General features: G+C 42.9%; 1 protein-coding gene across 1 annotated transcript in view; it reads left to right on the forward strand.

Moving 5' to 3' along the window:
* lrrk2 (leucine-rich repeat kinase 2) overlaps nt 1–24,448 on the forward strand; it is a 200,750-nt gene that overhangs the window by 65,998 nt on the left and 110,304 nt on the right. Inside the window, exons 10-11 of the mRNA XM_072434807.1 lie at nt 4,160–4,239; nt 5,146–5,252. Of these exons, the coding sequence (XP_072290908.1) occupies nt 4,160–4,239; nt 5,146–5,252 (187 nt within the window). The remainder of the gene's footprint in view (nt 1–4,159; nt 4,240–5,145; nt 5,253–24,448) is intronic.

The raw sequence follows: 24,448 nt of genomic DNA on the forward strand, positions 1-24,448 counted from the left end.
TGTTTATGACTGTTGTTGTGTTTATGACTGTTGTTGTGTTTATGACTGTTATTGTGTTTATGACTGTTGTTGTGTTTATGACTGTTGTGTTTATGACTGTTGTGTTTATGACTGTTGTGTTTATGACTGTTGTTGTGTTTATGACTGTTGTGTTTTTGACTGTTGTTGTGTTTATGACTGTTGTGTTTATGTGTGTTTATGACTGTTGTGTTTATGACTGTTGTTGTGTTTATGACTGTTGTTGTGTTTATGACTGTTGTTGTGTTTATGACTGTTGTGTTTATGACTGTTGTTGTGTTTATGACTGTTGTTGTGTTTATGACTGTTGTTGTGATTATGACTGTTGTGTTTATGACTGTTGTTGTGTTTATGACTGTTGTGTTTATGACTGTTGTTGTGTTTATGACTGTTGTGTTTATGTGTGTTTATGAATGTTGTGTTTTTGACTGTTGTTGTGTTTATGACTGTTGTTGTGTTTATGACTGTTGTGTTTATGACTGTTGTTATGTTTATGACTTGTGTTTTTTTGTGTTTGTGACTGTTGTATTTATGACTGTTGTTGTGTTTATGACTGTTGTTGTGTTTATGACTGTTGTTGTGTTTATGACTGTTGTTGTGTTTATGACTGTTGTGTTTATGACTGTTGTGTTTATGACTGTTGTGTTTATGACTGTTGTTGTGTTTATGACTGTTGTGTTTTTGACTGTTGTTGTGTTTATGACTGTTGTGTTTATGTGTGTTTATGACTGTTGTGTTTATGACTGTTGTTGTGTTTATGACTGTTGTTGTGATTATGACTGTTGTGTTTATGACTGTTGTTGTGTTTATGACTGTTGTGTTTATGACTGTTGTTGTGTTTATGACTGTTGTGTTTATGTGTGTTTATGAATGTTGTGTTTTTGACTGTTGTTGTGTTTATGACTGTTGTTGTGTTTATGACTGTTGTGTTTATGACTGTTGTTGTGTTTATGACTGTTGTTGTGTTTATGACTGTTGTTGTGATTATGACTGTTGTGTTTATGACTGTTGTTGTGTTTATGACTGTTGTTGTGTTTATGACTGTTATTGTGTTTATGGCTGTTGTTGTGTTTATGACTGTTGTGTTTATGACTGTTGTGTTTATATGTGTTTATGACTGTTGTTGTGTTTATGACTGTTGTGTTTATGACTGTTGTGTTTATGACTGTTGTGTTTATGACTGTTGTTGTGTTTATGACTGTTGTGTTTATGTGTGTTTATGACTGTTGTGTTTATGACTGTTGTTGTGTTTATGACTGTTGTTGTGTTTATGACTGTTGTTGTGTTTATGACTGTTGTGTTTATGACTGTTGTGTTTATGGCTGTTGTTGTGATTATGACTGTTGTTGTGTTTATGACTGTTGTGTTTATGGCTGTTGTTGTGTTTATGACTGTTGTGCTTATGACTGTTGTTGTGTTTATGACTGTTGTGTTTATGACTGTTGTTGTGTTTATGACTGTTGTTGTGTTTATGACTGTTGTTGTGTTTATGACTGTTGTGTTTATGACTGTTGTTGTGTTTATGACTGTTGTTGTGTTTATGACTGTTGTTGTGATTATGACTGTTGTGTTTATGACTGTTGTTGTGTTTATGACTGTTGTGTTTATGACTGTTGTTGTGTTTATGACTGTTGTGTTTATGTGTGTTTATGAATGTTGTGTTTTTGACTGTTGTTGTGTTTATGACTGTTGTTGTGTTTATGACTGTTGTGTTTATGACTGTTGTTGTGTTTATGACTGTTGTTGTGTTTATGACTGTTGTTGTGATTATGACTGTTGTGTTTATGACTGTTGTTGTGTTTATGACTGTTGTTGTGTTTATGACTGTTATTGTGTTTATGGCTGTTGTTGTGTTTATGACTGTTGTGTTTATGACTGTTGTGTTTATATGTGTTTATGACTGTTGTTGTGTTTATGACTGTTGTGTTTATGACTGTTGTGTTTATGACTGTTGTGTTTATGACTGTTGTTGTGTTTATGACTGTTGTGTTTATGTGTGTTTATGACTGTTGTGTTTATGACTGTTGTTGTGTTTATGACTGTTGTTGTGTTTATGACTGTTGTTGTGTTTATGACTGTTGTGTTTATGACTGTTGTGTTTATGGCTGTTGTTGTGATTATGACTGTTGTTGTGTTTATGACTGTTGTGTTTATGGCTGTTGTTGTGTTTATGACTGTTGTGCTTATGACTGTTGTTGTGTTTATGACTGTTGTGTTTATGACTGTTGTTGTGTTTATGACTGTCATTGTGTTTATGACTGTCATTGTGTTTGTGACTGTTGTGTTTATGGCTGTTGTAGTGTATGACTGTTTTGTTTATGACTCTTGTTGTGTTTATGACTCTTGTTGTGTTTATGACAGTTGTGTTTATGTGTGTTTATGACTGTTGTGTTTATGACTGTTGTTGTGTTTATGACTGTTGTGTTTATGACTGTTGTGTTTATGACTGTTGTGTTTATGACTGTTGTGTTTATGACTGTTGTGTTTATGACTGTTGTTGTGTTTATGTTTATGTGTGTTTATGACTGTTGTTGTCTTTATGACTGTTGTGTTTATAACTGTTGTTGTGTTTATGACTGTTGTTGTGTTTATGACTGTTGTGTTTATGAATTTTGTTGTGTTTATGACTGTTGTTGTGTTTATGACTGTTGTTATGTTTATGACTTGTGTTTTTTGTGTTTGTGACTGTTGTATTTATGACTGTTGTTGTGTTTATGACTGTTGTTGTGTTTATGGCTGTTGTGTTTATGACTGTTGTTGTGTTTATGACTGTTGTTGTGTTTATGACTGATGTTGTGTTTATGACTGTTGTTGTGATTATGACTGTTGTTGTGTTTATGACTGTTGTTGTGTTTATGACTGTTGTTGTGATTATGACTGTTGTGTTTATGACTGTTGTTGTGTTTATGACTGTTGTTGTGTTTATGACTGTTGTTGTGATTATGACTGTTGTTGTGTTTATGACTGTTGTGTTTATGACTTTTGTTGTGTTTATGTTTATGTGTGTTTATGACTGTTGTTGTGTTAATGACTGTTGTTGTGTTTATGACTGTTGTTGTGTTTATGACTGCTGTTGTGTTTATGACTGCTGTTGTGTTTATGACTGCTGTTGTGTTTATGACTGTTGTTATGTTTATGACTTGTGTTTTTTGTGTTTGTGACTGTTGTATTTATGACTGTTGTTGTGTTTATGGCTGTTGTTGTGTTTATGACTGTTGTTGTGTTTATGACTGTTGTTGTGTTTATGACTGTTGTGTTTATGACTGTTGTTGTGTTTATGACTGTTGTTATGTTTATGACTTGTGTTTTTTGTGTTTGTGACTGTTGTATTTATGACTGTTGTTGTGTTTATGACTTGTGTTTATGGCTGTTGTTGTGTTTATGACTGTTGTTGTGTTTATGACTGTTGTTGTGTTTATGACTGTTGTGTTTATGACTGTTGTGTTTATGACTGTTGTTGTGTTTATGACTGTTGTTGTGATTATGACTGTTGTGATTATGACTGTTGTTGTGTTTATGACTGTTGTTGTGTTTATGACTGTTGTGATTATGACTGTTGTGTTTATGACTGTTGTTGTGTTTATGACTGTTGTTGTGATTATGACTGTTGTTGTGTTTATGACTGTTGTTGTGTTTATGACTGTTGTGTTTATGACTGTTGTTGTGTTTATGTTTATGTGTGTTTATGTCTGTTGTTGTGTTTATGACTGTTGTTGTGTTTATGACTGTTGTGTTTATGACTGTTGTGTTTATGACTGTTGTTGTGTTTATGACTGTTGTGTTTATGACTGTTATTGTGTTTATGACTTGTGTTTTTGTGTGTTTGTGACTGTTGTATTCATGACTGTTGTTGTGTTTATGACTGTTGTTGTGTTTAGGACTGTTGTTGTGTTTATTACTGTTGTTGTGTTTATGACTGTTGTGTTTATGGCTGTTGTTGTGTTTAAGACTGTTGTTGTGTTTATGACTGTTGTGTTTATGACTGTTGTTGTGTTTATGACTGTTGTTGTGTTTATGACCGTTGTTGTGTTTATGACTGTTGTTGTATTTATGACTGTTGTTGTGTTTATGACTTGTTTTGTTTATGACTGTTGTTGTGTTTAAGATTGTTGTTGTGTTTATGACTGTTGTTGTGTTGCAGGAGGCGGCGAGTTGGGCCGTGCACAGTCTGTTACTGCACGGAGCAGGACTGAGTCAATCTGAGGAGCAGCAGGGAAAGAGGTGAAGAGTCACATGACCCCCAGAGACATATGACCCTTTAGTCACATGACCCCAGAGTCACATGACCCTCTGAGTCACATGACCCCAGAGTCACATGACCAAAGAGTCACATGACCAAAGAGTCACGTGACCCCAGAGTCACATGACCCTGGAGTCATATGACCCCAGAGTACCATGACCCCCGGAGTCACATGACCCCAGAGTCAAGTGACTCCAGAGTCACATGACCCCAGAGTCACATGACCCCGGAGTCACATGACCCCGGAGTCACATGATCCCCAGAGTCACATGATCCCCGGAGTCACATGATCCCCAGAGTCACATGATCCCCAGAGTCACATGATCCCCAGAGTCATATGACCCCCAGAGTCATATGACCCCGGAGTCATATGACCCCGGAGTCACATGACCCCCAGAGTCACATGACCCCCAGAGTCACATGACCCCCAGAGTCACATGACCCGGAGTCACATGACCCGGAGTCACATGACCCCAGAGTCACATGACCCCCAGAGTCACATGACCCCCAGAGTCACATGACCCCCAGAGTCACATGACCCCGGAGTCACATGACCCCGGAGTCACATGACCCCAGAGTCACATGACCCCAAGAGTCACATGACCCCAAGAGTCACATGACCCCAAGAGTCACATGACCCCCAGAGTCACATGACCCCTAGAGTCACTTGACCCAGAGTCACATGACCCCCAGAGTCACATGACCCCCAGAGTCACAAGACCCCCAGAGTCACAAGACCCCCAGAGTCACATGACCCGAGAGTCACATGACCCCCAGAGTCACATGACCCCAGAGTCACATGAACCCCAGAGTCACATGAACCCCAGAGTCACATGACCACGGCGTCACATCAAACGTTTTTACATCTGAACGTCTTGTGTTTCCAGGACTCCGGTTCACAGGCAGCTGATGGCGGCCATGTTGGTTCACTCCTCGTCCACCAAAGTGTTTCAGGCGGCGACGAGCGCCATCACGGCTCTGCTCACGCACAAGAGTGAGTCACAGCTGCCCTGAGTCTGTTTGCTGCTCACGCACAAGAGTGAGTCACAGCTGCCCTGAGTCTGTTTACCGCTCACTCACAAGAGTGAGTCACAGCTGCCCTGAGTCTGTTTATTGCTCACGCATAAGAGCGAGTCACAGCTGCCCTGAGTCTGTTTACTGCTCACGCACAAGAGTGAGTCACAGCTGCCCTGAGTCTGTTTACTGCTCACGCACAAGAGCGAGTCACAGTTGCCCTGAGTCTGTTTACTGCTCACGCACAAGAGCGAGTCACAGTTGCCCTGAGTCTGTTTACTGCTCACGCACAAGAGCGAGTCACAGTTGCCCTGAGTCTGTTTACTGCTCACGCACAAGAGCGAGTCACAGTTGCCCTGAGTCTGTTTACTGCTCACGCACAAGAGCGAGTCACAGCTGCCCTGAGTCTGTTCCGTCTGGAGATTCATGACGTCTCTGCAGAAGGAGAAACTTCACACTATGGAACGACTGCTTTGGATTCAAATGAACTCAGAGTCATGTGAAGTCTCTGCTCCTGCAGAAAAGTCATAAATCTCCAGGTGGTTGTACCACAATGACCTTATGTCCCGCATGCCTGTCACCATGGCAACATGGGCTCCAGTCTAGACGGGTTCAGTTTTGTATCTTTGAGCCAATTAAAGACATAAAGAACATGTTCTAACACTTTAGTTTGTGCTGATTGGACCAATATTGGTGCAAATATTCTCTCCTAAATGTTGTTAAAAGAAGATGGATTCAGACTCTGGGTCGCCATGGAGACCAGAACGATCACAACCATTTAAAACAATAAAAACACAACATCTGCTGCTTGTTACGGGGAAATGTCAATGGACCTGTGTCTGGGACGCTCCAAGGGGACGTTCTAAGGCAGTGGTCCCCAAACTACGGCCAAGCTTGTCCAAGTTATATTAAAAATTTAAAAAAATAATATTTTTTTTGTTGTTGCCGTAGGCTTTATTAGACAGTAGATGGAATGAGAAAGAAAAGAAGGGGAATGATGAGAGAGAAAGGAGGACATGCAGCAAATGTCGGAGTCGGGATTCAAACTCACGATACTGTGGCCGATCATTTGACCTTTCGCCTTCAAGAGATGGCACTGTTCCCTCTAAACTGCGCCTGAACAGCTGCGCACTGCTCGCACATAGTGCACTGCTGCACTTAGTGTGCGCACAAGAAAATCTATGGCGCGCAGAAAATAAAATTCACCACAAACGGCCATCGGGGCCAATCAAGCAGGAAGCGCAAGTGTTTGACACTGAAGAAGACTCTTGTGGACAGTAGAAGACTCTAGTGGACAGTAGAAGACTCTTGTGGACAGTAGAAGACTCTAGTGGACAGTAGAAGACTCTAGTGGACAGTAGAAGACTCTTGTGGACAGTAGAAGACTCTTGTGGACAGTAGAAGACTCTAGTGGACAGTAGAAGACTCTAGTGGACAGAAGAAGACTCTAGTGGACAGTAGAAGACTCTTGTTGACAGTAGAAGACTCTAGTGGACAGTAGAAGACTCTAGTGGACAGAAGAAGACTCTAGTGGACAGTAGAAGACTCTTGTTGACAGTAGAAGACTCTTGTGGACAGTAGACGACTAGTGGACAGTAGAAGACTCTTGTGGACAGTAGAAGACTCTTATGGACAGTAGAAGACTCTTGTGGACAGTAGAAGACTCTTGTGGACAGTAGAAGACTCTTGTGGATAGTAGAAGACTCTTGTGGACAGTGGAAGACTCTTGTGGACAGTAGAAGACTCTTGTGGACAGTAGAAGACTCTTGTGGACAGTAGAAGACTCATGTGGACAGTAGAAGACTCTTGTGGACAGTAGAAGACTAGTGGATAGTAGAAGACTCTTGTGGACAGTAGAAGATTCATGTGGACAGTAGAAGACTCTAGTGGACAGTAGAAGACTCTTGTGGACAGTAGAAGACTCTTGTGGACAGTAGAAGACTCATGTGGACAGTAGAAGACTAGTGGATAGTAGAAGACTCTAGTGGACAGTAGAAGACTCTAGTGGACAGTAGAAGACACTTGTGGATAGTAGAAGACACTTGTAGAAGACTCGTGTGGACAGTAGAAGACACTTTTGCACAGTAGAAGACTCTTGTGGACAGTAGAAGACTCTTGTGGACTGTAGAAGACTCTTTTTTGGACAGTAGAAGACTCTTTTGTGGACAGTAAAAGACTCTTGTGGACAGTAGAAGACTCTTGTGGACTGTAGAAGACTCTTGTGGATAGTAGAAGACTCTTGTGGACAGTAGAAGACTCTTATGGACAGTAGAAGACTCTTGTGGACAGTAGAAGACTCTTGTGGACAGTAGAAGACTCTTGTAGAACCCAAGTGGACAGTAGAAGACTCTTGTGGACAGTAGAATACTCTTGTGGACAGTGGAAGACTCTTGTGGACAGTAGAACCCAAGTGGACAGTGGAAGACTCTTGTAGACAGTAGAAGACACTTGTGGACAGTAGAAGACTCTTGTGGACAGTAGAAGAAACTTTTGGACTGTAGAAGACTCTTGTGGACAGTAGAAGACTCTTGTGGACTGTAGAAGACTCTTTTGTGGACAGTAGAAGACTCTTTTGTGGACAGTAGAAGACTCTAGTGGACAGTAGAAGACTAGTGGACAGTAGAAGACTCTTGTGGACAGTAGAAGACACTTGTAGACTGTAGAAGACTCTTGTGGACTGTAGAAGACTCTTTTGTGGACAGTAGAAGACTCTTTTGTGGACAGTAGAAGACTCTAGTGGACAGTAGAAGACTAGTGGACAGTAGAAGACTCTTGTGGACAGTAGAAGACTCTAGTGGACAGTAGAAGACTAATGGACAGTAGAAGACTCTTGTGGACAATAGAAGACTCTTGTAGACAGTAGAAGACTATTGTGGACAGTAGAAGACTCTTGTGGACAGTAGAAGACTCTTGTGGACAGTAGAAGACACTTGTAGAAGACTCGTGTGGACAGTAGAAGACACTTTTGCACAGTAGAAGACTCTTGTGGACAGTAGAAGACTCTTGTGGACAGTAGAAGACTCTTGTGGACTGTAGAAGACTCTTTTTTGGACAGTAGAAGACTCTAGTGGACAGTAGAAGACTCATGTGGACAGTAGAAGACTCTTGTGTACAGTATAAAACTCTTGTGGACAGTAGAAGACACTTGTGGACAGTAAAAGACTCTTGTGGACTGTAGAAGACTCTTGTGGACAGTAGAAGACTAGTTGACAGTAGAAGACTCTTGTGGACACTAGAAGACTCTTGTGGACAGTAGAAGACTCTTGTGGACAGTAGAAGACTAGTGGACAGTAGAAGACTCTTGTGGACAGTAGAAGACTATTGTGGACAGTAGAAGACTCTTGTGGACAGTAGAAGACTCTTGTGGACAGTAGAAGACTGTTGTGGACAGTAGAAGACTCTTGTGGATAGTAGAAGACTCTTGTGGACTGTAGAAGACTCTTTTGGACAGTAGAACCCTAGTGGACAGTAGAAGACTCTTGTGGACAGTAGAAGACTCTTGTGGACAGTAGAAGACTCTTGTGGACAGTAGAAGACTCGTGTGGACAGTAGAAGACACTTTTGCACAGTAGAAGACTCTTGTGGACAGTAGAAGACTCTTGTGGACAGTAGAAGACTCTTTTTTGGACAGTAGAAGACTCTTTTGTGGACAGTAGAAGACTCTAGTGGACAGTAGAAGACTCTTGTGGACAGTAGAACCCAAGTGGACAGTGGAAGACTCTTGTGGACAGTAGAAGACACTTGTGGACAGTAGAAGACTCTTGTGGACAGTAGAAGACTCTTGTGGACTGTAGAAGACTCTTGTGGACAGTAGAACCCAAGTGGACAGTGGAAGACTCTTGTGGACAGTAGAAGACACTTGTGGACAGTAGAAGACTCTTGTGGACAGTAGAAGACTCTTGTGGACTGTAGAAGACTCTTGTGGACAGTAGAAGACTAGTTGACAGTAGAAGACTCTTGTGGACACTAGAAGACTCTTGTGGACAGTAGAAGACTCTTGTGGACAGTAGAAGACTAGTGGACAGTAGAAGACTCTTGTGGACAGTAGAAGACTATTGTGGACAGTAGAAGACTCTTGTGGACAGTAGAAGACTCTTGTGAACTTTAGAAGACTCTTGTGGACAGTAGAACCCAAGTGGACAGTGGAAGACTCTTGTGGACAGTAGAAGACTCTTGTGGACAGTAGAAGACTCTTGTTGACAGTAGAAGACTCTTTTGGACAGAAGAAGACTCTTGTGAATAGTAGAAGACTCTTGTGGATAGTAGAAGACTCTTTTGGACAGTAGAAGACTCTAGGGGACAGTAGAAGACTTGTGGACAGTAGAAGACTCTTGTGGACAGTAGAAGACTCTTGTGGACAGTAGAATACTCTTGTGGACAGTAGAAGACTCATGTGGACAGAAGAAGACTCTAGTGGACAGTAGAAGACACTTGTGGACAGTAGAAGACACTTGTGGACAGTTGAAGACTCTTGTGGACAGTATAAGACACTTTTGGACAGTAGAAGACTCTTGTGGACAGTAGAAGACTCATGTGGACAGTAGAAGACTCATGTGGACAGTATAAGACTCTTGTGGACAGTAGAAGACTCTTGTGGACAGTAGAAGACACTTGTGGACAGTAAAAGACTCTTGTGGACAGTAGAATACTCTTGTGGACTGTAGAAGACTCTTGTGGACAGTAGAAGACTAGTGGACAGTAGAAGACTGTTGTGGACACTAGAAGACTCTTGTGGACAGTAGAAGACTCTTGTGGACAGTAGAAGACTAGTGGACAGTAGAAGACTCTTGTGGACAGTAGAAGACTCTTGTGGACAGTAGAAGACTCTTGTGGACAGTAGAAGACTCTTGTGGATAGTAGAAGACTCTTGTGGACTGTAGAAGACTCTTGTGGACAGTAGAACCCTAGTGGACAGTAGAAGACTCTTGTGGACAGTAGAAGACTCTTGTGGACAGTAGAAGACTCTTGTAGAACCCAAGTGGACAGTAGAAGACTCTTGTGGACAGTAGAATACTCTTGTGGACAGTGGAAGACTCTTGTGGACAGTAGAAGACTCTTGTGGACTGTAGAAGACTCTTGTGGACAGTAGAACCCAAGTGGACAGTGGAAGACTCTTGTGGACAGTAGAAGACACTTGTGGACAGTAGAAGACTCTTGTGGACAGTAGAAGACACTTTTGGACTGTAGAAGACTCTTGTGGACAGTAGAAGACTCTTGTGGACTGTAGAAGACTCTTTTGTGGACAGTAGAAGACTCTAGTGGACAGTAGAAGACTAGTGGACAGTAGAAGACTCTTGTGGACACTAGAAGACTCTTGTGGACAGTAGAAGACTCTTGTGGACAGTAGAAGACTAGTGGACAGTAGAAGACTCTTGTGGACAGTAGAAGACTATTGTGGACAGTAGAAGACTCTTGTGGACAGTAGAAGACTCTTGTGGACAGTAGAAGACTCTTGTGGACAGTAGAAGACTCTTGTGGATAGTAGAAGACTCTTGTGGACTGTAGAAGACTCTTGTGGACAGTAGAACCCTAGTGGACAGTAGAAGACTCTTGTGGACAGTAGAAGACTCTTGTGGACAGTAGAAGACTCTTGTGGATAGTAGAAGACTCTTGTGGACAGTAGAAGACTAGTGGACAGTAGAAGACTCTTGTGGGCAGTAGAAGACTCTTGTGGACAGAAGAAGACTCTTGTGGATAGTAGAAGACTCTTGTGGACTGTAGAAGAATCTTGTGGACAGTAGAAGACTCTAGTGGACAGTAGAAGACTAGTGGACAGTAGAAGACTCTTGTGGACAGTAGAAGACTCTAGTGGACAGTAGAAGACTCTTGTGGACAATAGAAGACTCTTGTGGACAATAGAAGACTATTGTGGACAGTAGAAGACTCTTGTGGACAGTAGAAGACACTTGTGGACAGTAGAAGACACTTGTAGAAGACTCGTGTGGACAGTAGAAGACACTTTTGCACAGTAGAAGACTCTTGTGGACAGTAGAAGACTCTTGTGGACTGTAGAAGACTCTTTTTTGGACAGTAGAAGACTCTTTTGTGGACAGTAGAAGACTCTAGTGGACAGTAGAAGACTCATGTGGACAGTAGAAGACTCTTGTGTACAGTATAAGACTTGTGGACAGTAGAAAACACTTGTGGACAGTAAAAGACTCTTGTGGACAGTAGAAGACTTTTGTGGACTGTAAAAGACTCTTGTGGACAGTAGAAGACTCTTGTGGACAGTAGAAGACTCTTGTGGACAGTAGAAGACTCTTGTGGACAGTAGAATACTCTTGTGGACAGTGGAATACTCTTGTGGACAGTAGAAGACTCTTGTGGACTGTAGAAGACTCTTGTGGACAGTAGAACCCAAGTGGACAGTGGAAGACTCTTGTGGACAGTAGAAGACACTTGTGGACAGTAGAAGACTCTTGTGGACAGTAGAAGACACTTTTGGACTGTAGAAGACTCTTGTGGACAGTAGAAGACTCTTGTGGACTGTAGAAGACTCTAGTGGACAGTAGAAGACTAGTGGACAGTAGAAGACTCTTGTGGACAGTAGAAGACACTTGTAGACAGTAGAAGACTCTTGTGGACTGTAGAAGACTCTTTTGTGGACAGTAGAAGACTCTTTTGTGGACAGTAGAAGACTCTAGTGGACAGTAGAAGACTAGTGGACAGTAGAAGACTCTAGTGGACAGTAGAAGACTCTTGTGGACAGTAGAAGACACTTGTGGACAGTTGAAGACTCTTGTGGACAGTAGAAGACACTTTTGGACAGTAGAAGACTCTTGTGGACTGTAGAAGACTCTTTTGGACAGTAGAAGACTCTTTTGTGGACAGTAGAAGACTCTTTTGTGGACAGTAGAAGACTCTAGTGGACAGTAGAAGACTCTAGTGGACAGTAGAAGACTCATGTGGACACTAGAAGACTCTTGTGGACAGTATAAGACTCTTGTGGACAGTAGAAGACACTTGTGAACAGTAAAAGAGTCTTGTGGACAGTAGAAGACTCTTGTTGACTGTAGAAGACTCTTGTGGACAGTAGAAGACTCTTGTGGACAGTAGAAGACTAGTGGACAGTAGAAGACTCTTGTGGACACTAGAAGACTCTTGTGGACAGTAGAAGACTCTTGTGGACAGTAGAAGACTAGTGGACAGTAGAAGACTATTTTGGACAGTAGAAGACTATTGTGGACAGTAGAAGACTCTTGTGGACAGTAGAAGACTAGTGGACAGTAGAAGACTCTTTTGGACAGTAGAAGACTATTGTGGACAGTAGAAGACTCTTGTGGACAGTAGAAGACTCTTGTGGACTGTAGAAGACTCTTGTGGACTGTAGAAGACTCTTGTGGACAGTAGAACCCTAGTGGACAGTAGAAGACTCTAGTGGACAGTAGAAGACTCTTGTGGACAGTAGAAGACTCTTGTGGACAGTAGAATACTCTTGTGGACAGTAGAAGACTTGTGGACAGTAGAAGACTCTTGTGGGCAGTAGAAGACTCTTGTGGACAGTAGAAGACTCTAGTGGACAGAAGAAGACTAGTGGACAGTAGAAGACTATAGTGGACAGTAGAAGACTCTTGTGGACAGAAGAAGACTCTTGCGGACTGTAGAAGACTCTTGTGGACAGTAGAACCCTAGTGGACAGTAGAAGACTCTTGTGGACAGTAGAAGACTCATGTGGACAGTAGAAGACTCTTGTGGACAGTAGAAGACTCTTGTGGACAGTATAAGACTCTTGTGGACAGTAGAAGACTCTTGTGGACTGTAGAAGACTCTTGTGGACAGTAGAAGACTAGTTGACAATAGAAGACTCTTGTGGACACTAGAAGACTCTTGTGGACAGTAGAAGACTCTTGTGGACAGTAGAAGACTAGTGGACAGTAGAAGACTAGTGGACAGTAGAAGACTCTTGTGGACAGTAGAAGACTATTGTGGACAGTAGAAGACTCTTGTGGACAGTAGAAGACTCTTGTGGACAGTAGAAGACTCTTGTGGACAGTAGAAGACTCTTCTGGACAGTAGAAGACTCTTGTGGACAGTAGAAGACTCTTGTGGACAGTAGAAGACTCTTGTGGGCAGTAGAAGACTCTTGTGGACAGTAGAAGACTCTAGTGGACAGAAGAAGACTAGTGGACAGTAGAAGACTCTAGTGGACAGTAGAAGACTCTAGTGGACAGAAGAAGACTCTAGTGGACAGTAGAAGACTCTTGTGGACAGTAGAAGACTCTTGTGGACAGTAGAAGACTCTAGTGGACAGTAGAAGACTAGTGGACAGTAGAAGACTCTTGTGAACAGTAGAAGACTATTGTGGACAGTAGAAGACTCTTGTGGACAGTAGAAGACTCTTGTGGACAGTAGAAGACTGTTGTGGATAGTAGAAGACTCTTGTGGACAGTAGAAGACTAGTGGACAGTAGAAGACTCTTGTGGACTGTAGAAGACTCTTGTGGACAGTAGAACCCTAGTGGACAGTAGAAGACTCTTGTGGACAGTAGAATACTCTTGTGGACAGTGGAAGACTCTTGTGGACAGTAGAATACACTTGTGGACACAGGAAGACACTTGTGGACAGTAGAAGACTCTTGTGGACAGTAGAAGACACTTTTGGACTGTAGAAGACTCTTGTGGACAGTAGAAGACTCTTGTGGACTGTAGAAGACTCTTTTGTGGACAGTAGAAGACTCTTTTGTGGACAGTAGAAGACTCTAGTGGACAGTAGAAGACTAGTGGACAGTAGAAGACTCTTGTGGACAGTAGAAGACTCTAGTGGACAGAAGAAGACTAGTGGACAGTAGAAGACTCTAGTGGACAGAAGAAGACTAGTGGACAGAAGAAGACTAGTGGACAGTAGAAGACTCTAGTGGACAGTAGAAGACTCTTGTGGACAGAAGAAGACTCTTGTGGACTGTAGAAGACTCTTGTGGACAGTAGAACCCTAGTGGACAGTAGAAGACTCTTGTGGACAGTAGAAGACTCATGTGGACAGTAGAAGACTCTTGTGGACAGTAGAAGACTCTTGTGGACAGTATAAGACTCTTGTGGACAGTAGAAGACTAGTTGACAATAGAAGACTCTTGTGGACACTAGAAGACTCTTGTGGACAGTAGAAGACTCTTGTGGACAGTAGAAGACTAGTGGACAGTAGAAGACTAGTGGACAGTAGAAGACTTGTGGACAGTAGAAGACTATTGTGGACAGTAGAAGACTCTTGTGGACAGTAGAAGACTCTTGTGGACAGTAGAAGACTCTTGTGGACAGTAGAAGACTCTTCTGGACAGTAGAAGACTCTTGTGGACAGTAGAAGACTCTTGTGGACAGTAGAAGACTCTTGTGGGCAGTAGAAGACTCTTGTGGACAGTAGAAGACTCTAGTGGACAGAAGAAGACTAGTGGACAGTAGAAGACTCTAGTGGACAGTAGAAGACTCTAGTGGACAGAAGAAGACTCTAGTGGACAGTAGAAGACTCTTGTGGACAGTAGAAGACTCTAGTGGACAGTAGAAGACTAGTGGACAGTAGAAGACTCTTGTGAACAGTAGAAGACTATTGTGGACAGTAGAAGACTCTTGTGGACAGTAGAAGACTCCTGTGGACAGTAGAAGACTGTTGTGGATAGTAGAAGACTGTTGTGGACAGTAGAAGACTCTTGTGGACAGTAGAAGACTCTTGTGGACAGTAGAAGACTCTAGTGGACAGTAGAAGACTCTTGTGGACAGTAGAAGACTCATGTGGACAGTAGAAGACTCTTGTGGACAGTAGAAGACTCTTGTGGACAGTATAAGACTCTTGTGGACAGTAGAAGACTAGTTGACAATAGAAGACTCTTGTGGACACTAGAAGACTCTTGTGGACAGTAGAAGACTCTTGTGGACAGTAGAAGACTAGTGGACAGTAGAAGACTAGTGGACAGTAGAAGACTTGTGGACAGTAGAAGACTATTGTGGACAGTAGAAGACTCTTGTGGACAGTAGAAGACTCTTGTGGACAGTAGAAGACTCTTGTGGACAGTAGAAGACTCTTCTGGACAGTAGAAGACTCTTGTGGACAGTAGAAGACTCTTGTGGACAGTAGAAGACTCTTGTGGGCAGTAGAAGACTTGTGGACAGTAGAAGACTCTAGTGGACAGAAGAAGACTAGTGGACAGTAGAAGACTCTAGTGGACAGTAGAAGACTCTAGTGGACAGAAGAAGACTCTAGTGGACAGTAGAAGACTCTTGTGGACAGTAGAAGACTCTAGTGGACAGTAGAAGACTAGTGGACAGTAGAAGACTCTTGTGAACAGTAGAAGACTATTGTGGACAGTAGAAGACTCTTGTGGACAGTAGAAGACTCCTGTGGACAGTAGAAGACTGTTGTGGATAGTAGAAGACTGTTGTGGACAGTAGAAGACTAGTGGACAGTAGAAGACTCTTGTGGACAGTAGAAGACTCTTGTGGACAGTAGAATACTCTTGTGGACAGTGGAAGACTCTTGTGGACAGTAGAAGACACTTGTGGACACAGGAAGACACTTGTGGACAGTAGAAGACTCTTGTGGACAGTAGAAGACACTTTTGGACTGTAGAAGACTCTTGTGGACAGTAGAAGACTCTTGTGGACTGTAGAAGACTCTTTTGTGGACAGTAGAAGACTCTTTTGTGGACAGTAGAAGACTCTAGTGGACAGTAGAAGACTAGTGGACAGTAGAAGACTCTTGTGGACAGTAGAAGACTCTAGTGGACAGTAGAAGACGAATGGACAGTAGAAGACTTGTGGACAATAGAAGACTCTTGTGGACAGTAGAAGACTCTTGTGGACAGTAGAAGACTCTTGTGGACAATAGAAGACTTGTGGACAGTAGAAGACTCTTGTGGACAGTAGAAGACTCTTGTAGACAGTAGAAGACACTTGTGGACAGTAGAAGACACTTGTGGACAGTTGAAGACTCTTGTGGACTGTAGAAGACTCTTTTGTGGACAGTAGAAGACTCTTTTGTGGACAGTAGAAGACTCTAGTGGACAGTAGAAGACTAGTGGACAGTAGAAGACTCTTGTGGACAGTAGAAGACTCTAGTGGACAGTAGAAGACGAATGGACAGTAGAAGACTTGTGGACAATAGAAGACTCTTGTGGACAGTAGAAGACTCTTGTGGACAGTAGAAGACTCTTGTGGACAATAGAAGACTTGTGGACAGTAGAAGACTCTTGTGGACAGTAGAAGACTCTTGTAGACAGTAGAAGACACTTGTGGACAGTAGAAGACACTTGTGGACAGTTGAAGACTCTTGTGGACAGTAGAAGACACTTTCGGACAGTAGAAGACTCTTGTGGACTGTAGAAGACTCTTTTTTGGACAGTAGAAGACTCTTTTGTGGACAGTAGAAGACTCTTTTGTGGACAGTAGAAGACTCTTCTGGACAGTAGAAGACTCTTGTGGACAGTAGAAGACTCTTGTGGACAGTAGAAGACTCTAGTGGACAGAAGAAGACTAGTGGACAGTAGAAGACTCTAGTGGACAGTAGAAGACTCTAGTGGACAGAAGAAGACTCTAGTGGACAGTAGAAGACTCTTGTGGACAGTAGAAGACTCTTGTGGACAGTAGAAGACTCTAGTGGACAGTAGAAGACTAGTGGACAGTAGAAGACTCTTGTGAACAGTAGAAGACTATTGTGGACAGTAGAAGACTCTTGTGGACAGTACAGTAGAAGACTCTTGTGGACAGTAGAAGATTCTTGTGGACAGTAGAAGACTGTTGTGGATAGTAGAAGACTCTTGTGGACAGTAGAAGACTAGTGGACAGTAGAAGACTCTTGTGGACTGTAGAAGACTCTTGTGGACAGTAGAACCCTAGTGGACAGTAGAAGACTCTTGTGGACAGTAGAAGACTCTTGTGGACAGTAGAATACTCTTGTGGACAGTGGAAGACTCTTGTGGACAGTAGAAGACACGTGTGGACACAGGAAGACACTTGTGGACAGTAGAAGACTCTTGTGGACAGTAGAAGACACTTTTGGACTGTAGAAGACTCTTGTGGACAGTAGAAGACTCTTGTGGACAGTAGAAGACTCTTTTGTGGACAGTAGAAGACTCTAGTGGACAGTAGAAGACTAGTGGACAGTAGAAGACTCTTGTGGACAGTAGAAGACTCTAGTGGACAGTAGAAGACTAATGGACAGTAGAAGACTCTTGTGGACAATAGAAGACTCTTGTGGACAGTAGAAGACTCTTGTGGACAGTAGAAGACTCTTGTGGACAGTAGAAGACTCTTGTGGACAGTAGAAGACACTTGTGGACACAGGAAGACACTTGTGGACAGTAGAAGACTCTTGTGGACAGTAGAAGACACTTTTGGACTGTAGAAGACTCTTGTGGACAGTAGAAGACTCTTGTGGACAGTAGAAGACTCTTCTGTGGACAGTAGAAGACTCTAGTGGACAGTAGAAGACTAGTGGACAGTAGAAGACTCTTGTGGACAGTAGAAGACTCTAGTGGACAGTAGAAGACTAATGGACAGTAGAAGACTCTTGTGGACAATAGAAGACTCTTGTGGACAGTAGAAGACTCTTGTGGACAGTAGAAGACTCTTGTGGACAGTAGAAGACTCTTGTGGACAGTAGAAGACACTTGTGGACAGTAGAAGACACTTGTGGACAGTTGAAGACTCTTGTGGACAGTAGAAGACACTTTTGGACAGTAGACGACTCTTGTGGACTGTAGAAGACTCTTTTTTGGACAGTAGAAGACTCTTTTGTGGACAGTAGAAGACTCTTTTGTGGACAGTAGAAGACTCTAGTGGACAGTAGAAGACTCTAGTGGACAGTAGAAGACTCATGTGGACACTAGAAGACTCTTGTGGACAGTATAAGACTCTTGTGGACAGTAGAAGACACTTGTGAACAGTAAAAGAGTCTTGTGGACAGTAGAAGACTCTTGTTGACTGTAGAAGACTCTTGTGGACAGTAGAAGACTCTTGTGGACAGTAGAAGACTAGTGGACAGTAGAAGACTCTTGTGGACACTAGAAGACTCTTGTGGACAGTAGAAGACTCTTGTGGACAGTAGAAAACTAGTGGACAGTAGAAGACTATTTTGGACAGTAGAAGACTATTGTGGACAGTAGAAGACTAGTGGACAGTAGAAGACTCTTTTGGACAGTAGAAGACTATTGTGGACAGTAGAAGACTATTGTGGACAGTAGAAGACTCTTGTGGACAGTAGAAGACTCTTGTGGACACTAGAAGACTCTTGTGGACAGTAGAAGACTCTTGTGGACAGTAGAAAACTAGTGGACAGTAGAAGACTATTTTGGACAGTAGAAGACTCTTGTGGACAGTAGAAGACTAGTGGACAGTAGAAGACTCTTTTGGACAGTAGAAGACTATTGTGGACAGTAGAAGACTCTTGTGGACAGTAGAAGACTCTTGTGGACTGTAGAAGACTCTTGTGGACTGTAGAAGACTCTTGTGGACAGTAGAACCCTAGTGGACAGTAGAAGACTCTAGTGGACAGTAGACGACTCTTGTGGACAGTAGAAGACTCATGTGGACAGTAGAAGACTCTTGTGGACAGTAGAAGACTCTTGTGGACAGTAGAAGACTCTTGTGGACTGTAGAAGACTCTTGTGGACAGTAGAACCCAAGTGGACAGTGAAAGACTCTTGTGGACAGTAGAAGACTCTTGTGGACAGTAGAAGACTCTTTTGGACAGAAGAAGACTCTTGTGAATAGTAGAAAACTCTTGTGGATAGTAGAAGACTCTTGTGGACAGTAGAAGACTCTAGGGGACAGTAGAAGACTCTTGTGGACAGTAAAAGACTATTGTGGACAGTAGAAGACTCTTGTGGACAGTAGACGACTCTTGTGGACAGTAGAAGACTCTTCTGGACAGTAGAAGACTCTTGTGGACAGAAGAAGACTCTTGTGGACAGTAGAAGACTCTTGTGCACAGTAGAAGACTCTAGTGGACAGAAGAAGACTCTAGTGGACAGTAGAAGACTTGTGGACAGTAGAAGACTCTTGTGGACAGTAGAAGACTCTAGTGGACAGAAGAAGACTCTAGTGGACAGTAGAAGACTCTAGTGGACAGTAGAAGACTCTTCTGGACTGTAGAAGACTCTTGTGGACAGTAGAAGACTCTTGTGGACAGTAGAAGACTAGTGGACAGTAGAAGACTAGTGGACAGTAGAAGACTCTTTTGGACAGTAGAAGACTATTGTGGACAGTAGAAGACTCTTGTTGACAGTAGAAGACTCTTGTGGACTGTAGAAGACTCTTGTGGACTGTAGAAGACTCTTGTGGACAGTAGAACCCTAGTGGACAGTAGAAGACTCTTGTGGACAGTAGAAGACTCTTATGGACAGTAGAAGACTCATGTGGACAGTAGAAGACTCTTGTGGACAGTAGAAGACTCTTGTGGACAGTAGAAGACTCTTGTGGACTGTAGAAGACTCTTGTGGACAGTAGAACCCAAGTGGACAGTGAAAGACTCTTGTGGACAGTAGAAGACTCTTGTGGACAGTAGAAGACTCTTGTGGATAGTAGAAGACTCTTGTGGACAGTAGAAGACTCTAGGGGACAGTAGAAGACTCTTGTGGACAGTAGAAGACTCTTGTGGACAGTAGAAGACTCTTGTGGACAGTAGAAGACTCTTGTGGACAGTAGACGACTCTTGTGGACAGTAGAAGACTCTTCTGGACAGTAGAAGACTCTTGTGGACAGTAGAAGACTCTTGTGCACAGTAGAAGACTCTTGTGGACAGTAGAAGACTTTTGGACAGTAGAAGACTCTTGTGGACATTAGAAGACTCTTGTGGACAGTAGAAGACTCTAGTGGACAGAAGAAGACTCTAGTGGACAGTAGAAGACTCTAGTGGACAGTAGAAGACTCTTCTGGACAGTAGAAGACTCTTGTGGACAGAAGAAGACTCGTGTGGACAGTAGAAGACTAGTGGACAGTAGAAGACTCTTGTGGACAGTAGAAGACTCTATTGGACAGTAGAAGACTCTAGTGGACAGTAGAAGACTCTTGTGGACAGTAGAAGTCTCTTGTGGACAGTAGAAGACTAGTGGACAGTAGAAGACTCTTGTGGACAGTAGAAGACTCTAGTGGACAGTAGAAGACTCTAGTGGACAGTAGAAGACTCTTGTGGACAGTAGAAGACTCTTGTGGACAGTAGAAGACTAGTGGACAGTAGAAGACTCTTGTGGACAGTAGAAGACTCTTGTGGACAGTAGAAGACTAGTGGACAGTAGAAGACTCTTGTGGACAGTAGAAGACTCTTGTGGACAGTAGAAGACTCTTGTGGATAGTAAAAGACTCTTGTGGACAGTAGAAGACTCTTGTGGACTGTAGAAGACTCTTGTGGACTGTAGAAGACTCTTGTGGACAGTAGAACCCTAGTGGACAGTAGAAGACTCTAGTGGACAGTAGAAGACTCTTGTGAACAGTAGAAGACTCATGTGGACAGTAGAAGACTCTTGTGGACAGTAGAAGACTCTTGTGGACAGTAGAAGACTCTTGTGGACTGTAGAAGACTCTTGTGGACAGTAGAACCCAAGTGGACAGTGAAAGACTCTTGTGGACAGTAGAAGACTCTTGTGGACAGTAGAAGACTCTTGTGGACAGAAGAAGACTCTTGTGAATAGTAGAAAACTCTTGTGGATAGTAGAAGACTCTTGTGGACAGTAGAAGACTCTTGTGGACAGTAGAAGACTCTTGTGGACACTAGAAGACTCTTGTGGACAGTAGACGACTCTTGTGGACAGTAGAAGACTCTTCTGGACAGTAGAAGACTCTTGTGGACAGAAGAAGACTCTTGTGGACAGTAGAAGACTCTTGTGCACAGTAGAAGACTCTAGTGGACAGAAGAAGACTCTAGTGGACAGTAGAAGACTTGTGGACAGTAGAAGACTCTTGTGGACAGTAGAAGACTCTTGTGGACAGTAGAAGACTCTAGTGGACAGAAGAAGACTCTAGTGGACAGTAGAAGACTCTAGTGGACAGTAGAAGACTCTTCTGGACTGTAGAAGACTCTTGTGTACAGTAGAAGACTCTTGTGGACAGTAGAAGACTAGTGGACAGTAGAAGACTAGTGGACAGTAGAAGACTCTTTTGGACAGTAGAAGACTATTGTGGACAGTAGAAGACTCTTGTGGACAGTAGAAGACTCTTGTGGACTGTAGAAGACTCTTGTGGACAGTAGAACCCTAGTGGACAGTAGAAGACTCTTGTGGACAGTAGAAGACTCTTATGGACAGTAGAAGACTCATGTGGACAGTAGAAGACTCTTGTGGACAGTAGAAGACTCTTGTGGACAGTAGAAGACTCTTGTGGACAGTAGAAGACTCTTGTGGACAGTAGAAGACTCTTGTGGACAGTAGAAGACTCTTGTGGACTGTAGAAGACTCTTGTGGACAGTAGAACCCAAGTGGACAGTGAAAGACTCTTGTGGACAGTAGAAGACTCTTGTGGACAGTAGAAGACTCTTGTGGATAGTAGAAGACTCTTGTGGACAGTAGAAGACTCTAGGGGACAGTAGAAGACTCTTGTGGACAGTAGAAGACTCTTGTGGACAGTAGAAGACTCTTGTGGACAGTAGACGACTCTTGTGGACAGTAGAAGACTCTTCTGGACAGTAGAAGACTCTTTTGGACAGAAGAAGACTCTTGTGGAGAGTAGAAGACTCTTGTGCACAGTAGAAGACTCTTGTGGACAGTAGAAGACTTGTGGGCAGTAGAAGACTCTTGTGGACAGTAGAAGACTCTTGTGGACAGTAGAAGACTCTAGTGGACAGAAGAAGACTCTAGTGGACAGTAGAAGACTCTAGTGGACAGTAGAAGACTCTAGTGGACAGTAGAAGACTCTTCTGGACAGTAGAAGACTCTTGTGGACAGAAGAAGACTCGTGTGGACAGTAGAAGACTCTTCTGCACAGTAGAAGACTCTTGTGCACAGTAGAATACTCTAGTGGACAGTAGAAGACTCTATTGGACAGTAGAAGACTCTAGTGGACAGTAGAAGACTCTTGTGGACAGTAGAAGTCTCTTGTGGACAGTAGAAGACTAGTGGACAGTAGAAGACTCTTGTGGACAGTAGAAGACTCTAGTGGACAGTAGAAGACTCTAGTGGACAGTAGAAGACTCTTGTGGACAGTAGAAGACTCTTGTGGACAGTAGAAGACTAGTGGACAGTAGAAGACTCTTGTGGACAGTAGAAGACTCTTGTGGACAGTAGAAGACTAGTGGACAGTAGAAGACTCTTGTGGACAGTAGAAGACTCTTGTGGACAGTAGAAGACTCTTGTGGATAGTAGAAGACTCTTGTGGACAGTAGAAGACTCTTGTGGACAGTAGAAGACTAGTGGACAGTAGAAGACTCTTGTGGACAGTAGAAGACTCTTGTGGACTGTAGAAGACTCTTTTTTGGACAGTAGAAGACTCTTTTGTGGACAGTAGAAGACTCTAGTGGACAGTAGAAGACTCTTGTGGCCAGTATAAGACTCTTGTGGACAGTAGAAGACACTTGTGGACAGTAAAAGACTCTTGTGGACAGTAGAAGACTCTTGTTGACTGTAGAAGACTCTTGTGGACAGTAGAAGACTAGTGGACAGTAGAAGACTCCTGTGGACACTAGAAGACTCTTGTGGACAGTAGAAGACTCTTGTGGACAGTAGAAGACTAGTGGACAGTAGAAGACTCTTTTGGACAGTAGAAGACTATTGTGGACAGTAGAAGACTCTTGTGGACAGTAGAAGACTCTTGTGGACTGTAGAAGACTCTTGTGGACAGTAGAAGACTCTTGTGGACAGTAGAAGACTCATGTGGAAGGTAGAAGACTCTTGTGGACAGTAGAAGACTCTTGTGGACAGTAGAAGACTATTGTACAGTAGAAGACTCTTGTGGATAGTAGAAGACTCTTGTGGACAGTAGAAGACTATTGGACAGTAGAAGACTCTTGTGGACAGTAGAAGACTCTTGTGGACAGTAGAAGACTCTAGTGGACAGTAGAAGACTCTTGTGGACAGTAGAAGACTCATGTGGACAGAAGAAGACTCTTTTGGACAGTAGAAGACTCTAGTGGACAGAAGAAGACTCTAGTGGACAGTAGAAGACTCTTGTGGACACTAGAAGACTCTTGTGGACAGTAGAAGACTCTTGTGGACAGTAGAAGACTAGTGGACAGTAGAAGACTCTTTTGGACAGTAGAAGACTATTGTGGACAGTAGAAGACTCTTGTGGACAGTAGAAGACTCTTGTGGACAGTAGAAGACGCTAGTGGACAGTAGAAGACTCTTGTGGACAGTAGAAGACTCTTGTGGACAGTAGAAGACTAGTGGACAGTAGATGACTCTAGTGGACAGTAGAAGACTCTAGTGGACAGTAGAAGACTCTTGTGGACAGTAGAAGACTCTTGTGGACAGTAGAAGACTAGTGGACAGAAGAAGACTCTAGTGGACAGTAGAAGACTCTAGTGGACAGTAGAAGACTCTTGTGGACAGTATAATACTCTTGTGGACAGTAGAAGACTCTAGTGGACAGAAGAAGACTCTAGTGGACAGTAGAAGACTCTATTGGACAGTAGAAGACTCTAGTGGACAGTAGAAGACTCTTGTGGACAGTAGAAGTCTCTTGTGGACAGTAGAAGACTAGTGGACAGTAGAAGACTCTTGTGGACAGTAGAAGACTCTAGTGGACAGTAGAAGACTCTAGTGGACAGTAGAAGACTCTTGTGGACAGTAGAAGACTCTTGTGGACAGAAGAAGACTAGTGGACAGTAGAAGACTCTTGTGGACACTAGAAGACTCTTGTGGACAGTAGAAGACTAGTGGACAGTAGAAGACTCTTGTGGACAGTAGAAGACTCTTGTGGACAGTAGAAGACTCTTGTGGATAGTAGAAGACTCTTGTGGACAGTAGAAGACTCTTGTGGACAGTAGAAGACTAGTGGACAGTAGAAGACTCTTGTGGACAGTAGAAGACTCTTGTGGACTGTAGAAGACTCTTTTTTGGACAGTAGAAGACTCTTTTGTGCACAGTAGAAGACTCTAGTGGACAGTAGAAGACTCTTGTGGCCAGTATAAGACTCTTGTGGACAGTAGAAGACACTTGTGGACAGTAAAAGACTCTTGTGGACAGTAGAAGACTCTTGTTGACTGTAGAAGACTCTTGTGGACAGTAGAAGACTAGTGGACAGTAGAAGACTCCTGTGGACACTA

The sequence above is a fragment of the Eucyclogobius newberryi genome, unplaced genomic scaffold, assembly GCF_026437365.1.
Source record: "Eucyclogobius newberryi isolate DKJ021-1_F unplaced genomic scaffold, fEucNew1.0.hap1 SCAF_7, whole genome shotgun sequence".
NCBI lineage: Eukaryota > Metazoa > Chordata > Actinopteri > Gobiiformes > Gobiidae > Eucyclogobius > Eucyclogobius newberryi.